Genomic DNA, 10899 nt, shown 5'->3' with positions numbered 1-10899 from the left:
GAGGGCACTGGGGGACACTGAGAAGGTCAGGGAGGGAACTGGGGGGCACTGGGGAGGTCAGGGAGGGCACTGGGGGGCACTGGGGAGGTCAGGGAGGGCACTGGGGGGCACTGGGAAGGTCAGGGAGGGAACTGGGGGGCACTGGGGAGGTCAGGGAGGGCACTGGGGGGCACTGGGGAGTTCAGGGAGGGCACTGGGGGGCACTGGGGAGGTCAGGGAGGGCACTGGGAGGTCAGGGAGGGCACTGGGGGGCACTGGGGAGGTCAGGGAGGGCACTGGGGGGCACTGGGAAGGTCAGGGAGGGAACTGGGGGGCACTGGGAAGGTCAGGGAGGGCACTGGGAAGGTCAGGGAGGGCACTGGGGGGCACTGGGAAGGTCAGGGAGGGCACTGGGGGGCACTGGGGAGGTCAGGGAGGGCACTGGGGGGCACTGAGAAGGTCAGGGAGGGCACTGGGGGGCACTGGGGAGGTCAGGGAGGGCACTGGGGGGCACTGAGAAGGTCAGGGAGGGCACTGGGGGGCACTGGGGAGGTCAGGGAGGGCACTGGGGGGCACTGAGAAGGTCAGGGAGGGCACTGGGGGGCACTGGGACAGACGGGGAGGTCCTAGAGGAGCTCGGAGGGGGTGCGCTGGGATGCCTTGCGGTGTACTGGGACATCCTGGGAGGCCCCAGGGACACTGAGATGCAAACTGGGAGGCGCTGGGAAGCGCTGGGGCAAACTGGGAGGCGCTGGGAAACCCTGTGCAGCACTGAGATGATGTGCTGGGACGTTCTGGAAGGCAGTGGGACGTACTGGTTTGTACGAGGAGGCACTGGGATACACTGGGAAGCACAAGGATGCAGTGGGAGCCCCTGGGTGGCACTGGGAGGACCCGGGAGAAGCTGGATTGAACTGGGAGGCACTGGGATGCTCCAGGAAGCCCCTGGAGGTACTGGGAAGGAGTGGGAAGTTCCTGGAGGTACTGGGAAGCACTGGGAAGTTCCTGGAGGTACTGGGAAGGAGTGGGAGGTAGGTGGGATGCCCAGAAGGGGCACACTGGGAGGCCCCAGGAGACACTCGGAGGCACTGGGATGCCTTGAAAGGCACTGGGAGGCAGTGGGGGGGGGACTGAGGAGGCACTGGGGGGAGCTGGAAGGCCCTGTGGGGGCTCTGGGAGGCACTGGGAAGTTACTGGGAAGGCACTGGGATGCCCTTGGAAGTGACTGGGGGGGGCCACTGGGAGTCTCTGGAGAGTCCCTGGGAAGCACCGGGAGGCCTTTGGAAGTTCCTGGGAAGGCACTGAGGGGCACTGGGAGGAACTGAAACGGCCTGGGAAGCCTTGGAAAGTTACTGGGAAGCATTGGGAGGCGCTGGGAAGGCACTGGGAGGCCCTTGGAAGTTCCCGGGAAGACATCAAGAGGGACCGGAACGCCCCGGGAAGGCACCGGGTGGCTCTGGCACCGCCCCGGGATGGGTGTGGCTGGGTGTGGCCCCGCCCCCTCCCGGTCAGGCCCCGCCCCTCGGCCAGGCCCCCGCCCCCCCCCCCCCCCCCCCCCCCCCCGTCCAGGCGGGGCCCCCCGCGGGGATTTAAGGGGCCCGGCCCCGCGCCCCGCACCCTCCTCTTCCTCCTCTTCCTCCCGCCGCCATGGAGCGCCTCCTGCCGCTGCTGCTGCTGGCCACCGGTGGGGGCACTGGGGGGGGGCGCTGGGGGGCGCTGGGGGGCGCTGGGAGGGTGCTGAGGGGCACTGAGAGGGTGCTGGGGGGTGCTAGGAGGTACTGGGAGGATGCTGGGGGGCACTGGGAGGCTGCTGGATGGCGCTAGGGGACACTGGTAGGGTGCTGGGGGGCACCGGGATGGCACTGGGAGTGTGCTGGGGGGTGCTAGGAGGTGCTGAGGGGCACTGGGAAGGTGCTGGGGGGTGCTAGGAGGCACTGGGAGGGTGCTGGGGGGCACTGAGAAGGTGCTGGGGGGCACTGGAGAGGTGCTGAGGGGCACTGGGAAGGTGCTCGGGGGTGCTAGGAGGCACTGGGAGGGTGCTGGGGGGCACTGGAGAGGTGCTGGGGGGCACTGGCAGGGTGCTGGGGGGCACTGGGAAGGTGCTGGGGGGTGTAGAAGCCACTGGGGACTTCTGGGGGTTGCTGGGGGGCATTGGGTGGGTGCTGGGGGGCACTGGGGGGCTGCTGGGGGGTGCTAGGACATACTGAGGGGCACTGGGAGGGTGCTGGGGAGCACTGGGAAGGTGCTAGGAGGGTTCTAGGAGGCACTGGGAGGGTGCTGGGGGGTGCTGGGGGGCATTGGGAGGGTGCTGGGGGGCACTGGGGGGTGTTGGAAGGGTGCTGAGGGGCACTGGGAGACACTGGGAGGGCACTGTGGGGCACTGGGAGGGTGCTGAGGGGCACTGGTGGGCACTGGGAGGGTGCTGAGAGGGGGGGACTACAGGACACTGGGGAGCACTGGGAGGGCATTGGGGGGGTGCTAAGGGGTGCTGGGAGGGTACTGGGGAGCACGGGGTGGCACTGGGAGAGCACTGGAAGGCACTGGGAGGGCTTTGGAGGGCACTGGGGGTGTCAGGAGGGCACTGGGAGGCACTGGGGGTGAAGTGGGGGGGCACTGGGAGGGAATTGGTAAGCACAAGAAGGTGCTGGGGGGGGGACACCAGGAGGGAACTGGGGAGCACTAGAGGGTGCTGGGAGGGTACTGGGGGGGGGGGGCACTGGTTTGAGGAGGGGGATTGGAAGGTACTGGGAGGACTCAGGAGGCACTGGGGAGTAGTGGGAAGGGGGTGGAGGTGAACTGGGGACACTGGGAGGCAGTGGGAGTGCACTGGTGTGAGTGGGAGAGGAAGAGGAGGTGCTGGGGGGCACTGGGAGGCAGTGGCAGCACTGGGGGAGTGTAGAAGGGAATGAGGAGGGTCCTGGGAAGGAGCTGGAGGGGAACTGGGAGCACTGGGGCACGCTGGTGGCACGTGGGAGGGAAGGGAGAAGCACTGGGAGGGAGCTGGGGCGATCTGGGGGCGCTGGGAGAGAACTGGAGGCTACTGGGAAGACCTGGCAGGCAGCAGAAGGAAATAGTGTGACGCTGGGAGGCACTGGGGGCCACGGAGAGGGAACGAGGCGGCGTTGGGCAAGAACTGGGAGGCACTGGGAGGGCACTGGGGTAAACTGGGAGGCAGTGAGTGGGAAGCGGTAGGTCAGTGGGGATACTGGGAGGGAAAGGGGAGAGCTGGGAGGACGCGGGGGCGACACGGGGAGATGTTGGGTGGCCCAAGAGGGAACGGGGCGGGAACTGGGAGGCACTGGGAGAGAACTGGGAGGCACTGGGAGACAGTGGGTGGGAAGCAATAGGTCACTGGGGATACTGGGAGGGAAAGGGAGAGCTGGAAAGATGCGGGGGTGACACGGGGAGATGTTGGGTGGCCCAAGAGGGAACTGGGCGGGAACTGGGAGGCACTGGGAGAGAGTGGGTGGGAAGCAATAGGTCACTGGGGATACTGGGAAGGAAAGGGAGAGCTGGGAGGACGCGGGGGTGACACGGGGAGATGTTGGGTGACCCAAGAGGGAACTGGGAGACACTGGAAGGGCACTGGGGGACACTTGTAGGCGGGGTGTGGGAAGCGGTAGGTCAGTGGGGATACTGGGAAGGAAAGGGAGATCTGGGAGGACGCGGGGGTGACATGGGGAGATGTTGGGTGGCCCAAGAGGGAACGGGGCGGGAACTGGGAGGCACTGGGAGAGAACTGGGAGGAACTGGGAGGCACTGGGAGGAACTGGGAGGGAACTGGAAGGCACTGTGAGACAGTGGGTGGGAAGCAATAGGTCACTGGGGATACTGGGAAGGAAAGGGAAAGCTGGGACGACATGGGGGTGACACGGGGAGATCTTGGGTGACCTAAGAGGGCAACTGGGAGGCAACTGGGAAGGGCTGAGCCCCATCTCCGCTCCCCCCAGTGGCCGTGGGGGACGAGAACCGGATCGTGGGGGGCCAGAGCTGCCAGAAGAAGCGTCACCCCTACCAGGTGGTGCTGCTGGGCCCCCAGAAGAACATCCACTGCGGTGGGGTCCTCCTGGGGAGGTCCTGGGTGCTGACGGCCGCCCACTGTGACACCAAGAGGTGGGGGGGGGCAGGGCCCTCGCTGGCCACGGGCTACTGGGAGGAGGGGTGGAGAAGTCCAGGGGGAGCTGGAGGTGGGCGTGGGGAGGGGAGGACCTGGGTGGGGGGTCATCTCAATGGGGATTGGCCACCTCAACCATCTAGGGGGGGCTTCCAGAATGATCATCTACTGGGTTGGCCACCACAACCATCAGGTGGGCTCACAGAATGACCATTTAATGATTTGGCCACCACAATCATCAGGTGGGCTCCCAGAATGACCATTTAAGGATTTGGCCACCACAACCATCTAGATGAGCTCCCAGAATGACCATCTAACGGGGTTGGCCACCATAACAATCAGGTGGGCTCCCAGAATGCCCATTAAATGGCGTTGGCCACCACAACCATCTTATTTGGCTTCCAGAATGCCCATTTAATGGGTTTGGCCACCACAACCCTCTTGTTGGGCTTCCAGGATGACCACTTAATGGGTTTGGCCACCAGAAACATCAGGTGGGCTCCCAGGATGACCATCTCACAGGTTTGGCCACCAAAACCACGCAGGTGCCTTCTCCTGAGCGTGGTCAGGAGCTCCTCAAAGCCCGGGGCTCCTCTGTCCTGAGGTTCTGCAGGGTCATGGTGGCATCTCCCCACAAACCCTGGAGGTCTCTCCCTTTGGCCACCTGAGGCAACCAAGTGGTGGCCACGTGGGTCTCGAGAGAGGTCTCCTCTCCCCATTCTGGACCAGACCACGTTGGGTGGAGGGGACAAACCAGTTTGAAGAGCTCATGGCAGCTGGTGGGACTGGTCTGGCCTGAGCCCCTGGGAGGACCACGGTGGACCTCAGGCCATCTCCTCGAGGTAGAAACGGGGCCATTCCTCCATTTTTTGGGTGGCCCAAGCTTCTCCTGGCTGAGTACTGACACACAGGGAGGAGCTGTCAGAGAAATGGGGTGAAAAAAAAAAAAAAAACAAAAAAAACCAAAAAAACAATTTTGGGGTTTGGTGGGGCCCTGGAGAGCAGCTGATCGAGGTCCTCAGGTTGGAGCTGGTTTCTCCTCCACCTTGAGTTGAAGAAAAGAGGAGCCACCTCGCTTTGGCCAACTCTCCAGTTGACCCATTGGGTGACTTTAGGCTCCGTTGCCTCAGTTTCTGCCCCCCCCTCCCCCCACCCCCCCTCCCGGGTTGAAGATCCTCAAGGTAGGAGGAGAAACTTCTCCTGATCTCCACCGCGTGGACCTTCTCCTGGGAAGCGCCAGGTCCACTGGAGAACCTCACCGTGGTCCTTTCTCCATCCCACCCCGTTGGCCAGCTCCATCCCCATCCGCATGGGTGACCACAGCTTGAGGACCAAGGAGGGGACGGAGCAGTGCGTCAACTCGGCCAAGGCCTTCATCCACCCCGACTACAACCCCACCACCCATGATGGGGACATCATGCTCCTGAAGCTCCAGAAGCCCGTCCGCTTCACCGACCACGTCCAGCCGGTGGCCCTGCCCCAGCGTTGTCCTCCCCCCAACACCGAGTGTGTCGTCTCGGGCTGGGGCAGCACCAGCAGCCCTGAAGGTAGGTGGAAAGATGGCGGGGGGAGGTCCTTGAGGGTCTTGGGGACATCTTGGGGTCTTGGAGATATCTCAGTGTCTTGGAGACATCTCGGGGTCTCGGGACCATCTCGAGGTCTTGGCAACATCTCGGGGTCTTGGGAACATCTCAGGGTCTTGGAGACATTTCGGGGTCTTGGGGACATCTCAGGGTCTCGGGACCATCTCGAGGTCTCAGGACCATCTCAGGGTCTTGGGGACATCTCGGGGTCTTGGGGACATCTCGAGGTCTTGGGGACATCTCGGGGTCTTGGGGACATCTCAGGGTCTTGGGATATTTCAGGGTCTTGGTGATATCTTAGCGTCTTGGGGACATCTCAATGACATGGGATCATTTCAGGGTCTTGAGACCCTCTCAGCATCTTCGGGACATCTTGGCATCTTGGGGACATCTCAGGGTCTTAGGACCTTCTCAGTGTCTTGGGGACATCTCAGAGTCTTGGAGATATCTTGGCATCTTGGGGACATCTCAGTGATTTGGGACCATCTCGGGGTCCTGTGACCTTCTTGGGGTCTTGGGGACATCTCAGTGACTTGAGACCTTCTCAGGATCTTGGGACAACTCAGGGTCTTGGAGATAACTCGGCATCTCAGGGACATCTCAGTGACTTGGGAACATCTTGGGGTCTTGGGGACATCTCAACAATTTGCGACCATCTCGGGATCTTGGGATCTTCTCAGCATCTTGGGGACATCTCAGTGATTTTGGATCTTCTCAGGGTCTTGGGGACATCTTGGTGTCTTGGGGACATCTCAGGGTCTTAGAGATATCTTGGCATATTGGGGACATCTCAGTGACTTGGGAACATCTCGGGGTCTTGGGGACATCTCAGCGATCTGGGACCATCTCAGGCTCTTGGGGACATCTGGGGGTTTTGGGACCATCTCGGGGTCTTGGGGACATATTGGCATCTTGGGGACATCTCGGCGTCTTGGAGATATCTCAGCATATTGGGGACATCTTGGGGACATTTGAGGGTCTTGGGACATCTCAGGGTCTTGAGGAAATCTCAGCATCTTGAGGACATCTCAGTGACTTGGGACCATGTCAGTGTCTTGGGGACATCTTGGGGATCTTGGGGAAATCTGAAGGTCTTGGGAATATCTCAACATCTTGGGGACATCTCAGTGTCTTGGGGAAATCTCAAGGACTTGGAGACATCTCAGCATCTTGGGACCATCTCAATGTGTTAGGGACATCTCAGCATCTTGGGGACATCTCGGTATCTTGGGACATCTCAACAACTTGGCACCAACTCAACGTCTCAGGATGATCTCGGCATCTTGGGGACATCTTGGCGTCTTGGGACCATCTCAACATCTTGGGGCCATCTCAGCCTCTTGAGGACATTTCAGTGTCTTTGAGACATCTCAGCTCTCAAAGACGGGGACACCTCCGCATCTTGGGACCATCTCAACGTCTCGAGGACATCTCAGCATCTTGGGACCACCTCAACATCTTGGGTCCACCTCCCCCCGTGCTCCCCAGGGGTGGCTGCAGACATCTCCATTCTCCACCAGTTCCCCACCACAACCCTAGGAGACTCCAAAATACCTCCCAAGGCGGCCATCTTGAGACCACCATCCACGGCAGGCAGGTGGGGGGGGGGAGGAAGTGGGGGCTGGTGTCACCTTCGGGTGGGGCCCGTCCCCTGACCGTGTCCCCACCGCGTGTCCCCAGGGTACTTCCCCGACGTTCTCCAGTGCGCCATGGTCTACACCATCTCCAACGAAGAGTGCGCCAAGCTCTACCCCAAGGGCATCACCAAGAACATGCTCTGCGCCGGCGTCATCTCCGGCGGCACCGACTCCTGCCAGGTGGGGTCCTGGGGGGGGTGGGATGGGCTGCCCCACCCTAATGGGTGGGGTGGGTGGAGCCCCACCCCTTCAAGCCCTGCCCACCTGTGGTGATTCCCCCCCAAAATGGCCGTTGAGGAGCAGTAGAAGAACCCAATGTGGGGGACGCGCGTTGCATTAAGGGATGCACCCCCCCTGCCAACCTCACCCCGGGGGCTATAGGGACCTCCTGGCTTCCATAGGTGCACTGGGTGCTATAGGGACCCTTCCCCGAGCCCCACGCACCCCCGGGTGCTATAGGGACCCTCCCCCGAGCCCCATGCACACCCCCGGGTGCTATAGGGACCCCTCCCCGAGCCCCACGCACACCCCCGGGTGCTATAGGGACCCTTCTCTGAGCCCCACGCGCACCCCCAGGTGCTATAGGGACGCTTCCCCGAGCCCCACACGCACCCCTGGCTGCTATAGGGGCCTCTGGGTGTTCTAAGACCCGCCCCCCTTCAAGCATCACACAGCACCCTGGGTGCTCTGTGGACACCCACCCCGCCGATTTCTGGGTGCTATAGGGATCTCTAAGCGGTATAGGGACTTCCTACAGGACCCTCCCCTTACCTGTCCCCAGTGCTTTAGGGGACCCCCAGCATTAGAGGGACCCCCCTGAGGCTGCACAGCCCCATAGGGGCTATAGGGACCTATAGGCACTGTACAGCCCCACCTGGGTCCTATGGGGACCCTTAGCCTCTATAGGGCCCCCCGCATGCTATAGGGACCCTTAGGTGCTTCAGGGACCACAAGACAACCAACGTATAGCTTTCTGGGTGCTATAGGGGTCCCTGAGGTGTTACAGCCCTGCCTGGGTGCTATAGGGACCCCTAGTTGCTATAGGGATCCTCTTGGTGCCGTAGGGACCACCAAGCACTGTACAGCTCCTCTATGGGCTATAGGGACCCCCACGGCATTAAAGGGACCATAAGGCAACATTGCAGCCCCTCCCCAGGTGCTATAGGGACCCCTGAGCTCTATAGGGACACCTTGGGTGCTATAGGGACTCGCAGGGCATGTATAGTCTCCTTCGTGCTATAGGAGCCCCTAGGCACTATGGGAACCTCCTGGGTACTATAGGACCCCCAGGGTGTTATAGGAAAGCCTGGGTGCTCTAGGGACCCCCAAGGACTCAACAGCCCCCCATGGGTGCTATGGGGTCCCCATGGCACTATAGGGATCTCCCCAGTGCTATAGGGACCTCCTGGGCCTCATCTCCAGCACCTTATAAGGCATGGAGGTCTCCATGCCCTGACCCTATAGGATATGGTGGTCTCCATGACTTGACCCTATAGGTTATGGAGGTCTTCATGTCTTGTTCCCATAGGTCATGATGGTCTCCATGCCTTTACCCTATAGAGCATGGTGGTCTCTGTGTCTTGATCCAATAGGGCATGGTGGTCTCAACACCTTGACCCTATAGAACATGGAGGTCTCCACGCCCTGCCCCTATAGAACACAGTGGTTTCCACACCCTGACCCTATAGAACATGGTGGGCTCCACGCCCTGCCCCTATAGAACACAGTGGGCTCCATGCCCTGTTCCCATAGGTCATGGTGGTCTCGACACCTTGACCCTATAGAACATGGTGGTCTCCATGCCCTGACCCTATAGAACATGGTGGTCTCCACGCCCTGCCCCTGTAGAACATGGTGGTCTCTAGGTGGCCCCCATAGACTGGGCTGGTGCTGGAGGGGGGGTGGGAGGAGGGGGTCCCACCCGTGGGTGGGGCGTCCCCTCACGGGGTTCCTTCTCTCCGCCCAGGGTGACTCGGGGGGCCCGCTGGTGTGCGGGGCCGAGCTGCAGGGCATCGTCTCGTGGGGGATGCAGGTCTGCGGCCAGCGCGGCAAGCCGGGCGTCTACACCCGCGTCTGCGAGTACACCGCCTGGATCCACGCCACCATGGGGGGCGACAGCCACGCCTGAACCCCCACGCACCGCCCCCCCCCCCCCCCCAAAAAAAAAAATTGGAAGAGTCCACACCACCCCTTCCCCACCCCCTCCCAAAACACCAGGGGTCTTCTCCTCACGCCCCAGGGAAGAGCTTCTGGAATAAAGCCCTGCGAAACGTGGCCGCCTTCCACCATCTCGTGGCTCCTCCACGGACACGGGGGGCTGTGGGGCTTTGGGGGGGAGGATGGTGGCCACCGTGGAGGCGGGGGGAACTGGCCCCAGTGGTGAGGGTTGGGGTTGGTGGGTGTGGTGGGCAACCCGTGGCTGCGTCTTCAGGGGGTTGGTGGCCGCGGGCGGCAGCTTCCAGCCACGCGTCTGGTGTGGGGGTGGGCAGCTCGTGGCCGCACGTGTTTGGTGGTGGTGGCCGTGGTGGCAACTTCCAGCCACCTGCCTGGTGTCGGTGGCCATGGTGGGAAACTCGTGGCCACACATGTCTGGTGTTAGTGGCCATGGTGGGCAACTCGTGGCCACACGCGTCTGGTGTTGGTGGCCATGGTGGGCAACTCGTGGCCACACGCATCTGGTGTTGGTGGCCATGGTGGGCAACTTGTGGCCACACACGTCTGGTGTTGGTGGCCATGGTGGGCAACTCGTGGCCACACACATCTGGTGTTGGTGGCCATGGTGGGCAACTTGTGGCCACACACGTCTGGTGTTGGTGGCCATGATGGGCAACTCATGGTCACACGCATCTGGTGTCAGTGGCCATGGTGGGCAACTCGTGGCCACACGTCTGGTGTTGGTGGCCATGGTGGGCAAGTTGTGGCCACACATGTCTGGTGTTGGTGGCCATGGTGGGCAACTCATGGTCACACACGTCTGGTGTTGGTGGCCATGGTGGGCAACTCGTGGCCACACATGTCTGGTGTTGGTGGCCACGGTGGGAAAGTTGTGCCCACACGTGTCTGGTGTTGGTGGCCATGGTGGGCACCTCGTGGCCACACACGTCTGGTGTTAGTAGCCATGGTGGGCACCTCGTGGCCACATGTCTGGTGTCAGTGGCCATGGTGGGCAACTCGTGGCCACATGTCTGGTGTTGGTGGCCATGGTGGGCAACTCATGGCCACACATGTCTGGTGTTTGTGGCCACGGTGGGCAAGTTGTGCCCACACACGTCTGGTGTTGGTGGCCATGGTGGGCAGCTCATGGCCACGGTTATCTGGTGCTGGTGGCCATGGTGGCAACCTCCAACCACCTGCCATGGTTGTGGCCATGGTGGTAAGCTGCAACCACACGTCTTGTGTTGGTGGCCATGGTGGGCAACTTGTGGCCGCACGTGTTTGGTGGCGGTGGTGGCCATGGTGGCAACTTCCAGCCACCTGCCTGGTGTTGGTGGCCACGGTGGGAAACTCATAGCCATGGGTATGTGGTGCTGGTGGCCATGGTGGCAACCACCAACCACACATCTGGTGTTGACAGGCAACCCGTGCC

General features: G+C 62.1%; 1 protein-coding gene across 1 annotated transcript; it reads left to right on the top strand.

The window, feature by feature from the left end:
* Positions 1 to 1600: 1600 nt before the first annotated feature.
* Positions 1601 to 9587, top strand: LOC122153847 (trypsin-3-like). The gene is made up of 5 exons (XM_042797228.1): positions 1601 to 1663; positions 3930 to 4092; positions 5387 to 5640; positions 7357 to 7493; positions 9280 to 9587. Exons 1-5 carry the CDS (start codon positions 1627 to 1629, stop codon positions 9439 to 9441), a joined length of 753 nt encoding a protein of 250 aa, XP_042653162.1. The 5' UTR covers positions 1601 to 1626; the 3' UTR covers positions 9442 to 9587.
* The last annotated feature ends 1312 nt before the right edge of the window (positions 9588 to 10899 follow it).

The sequence above is a fragment of the Tyto alba genome, unplaced genomic scaffold (genome assembly GCF_018691265.1).
Source record: "Tyto alba isolate M040663 unplaced genomic scaffold, T.alba_DEE_v4.0 Super-Scaffold_24, whole genome shotgun sequence".
Classification (NCBI taxonomy): domain Eukaryota; kingdom Metazoa; phylum Chordata; class Aves; order Strigiformes; family Tytonidae; genus Tyto; species Tyto alba.
The sequence above is the reverse complement of the archived record's forward strand: the minus strand, read 5'-3'. Positions and strand labels throughout refer to the sequence as shown.

Coding starts and splice junctions, on each gene's coding strand:
- LOC122153847 (XM_042797228.1), top strand. CDS start 1,627: ATGGAGCGCCTCCTGCCGCTGCTGCTGCTGGCCACCG. Junction 4,093..5,386: donor GCCCACTGTGACACCAAGAG/GTGGGGGGGGGC, acceptor CCCGTTGGCCAG/CTCCATCCCCATCCGCATGG. Junction 5,641..7,356: donor CAGCACCAGCAGCCCTGAAG/GTAGGTGGAAAG, acceptor GCGTGTCCCCAG/GGTACTTCCCCGACGTTCTC.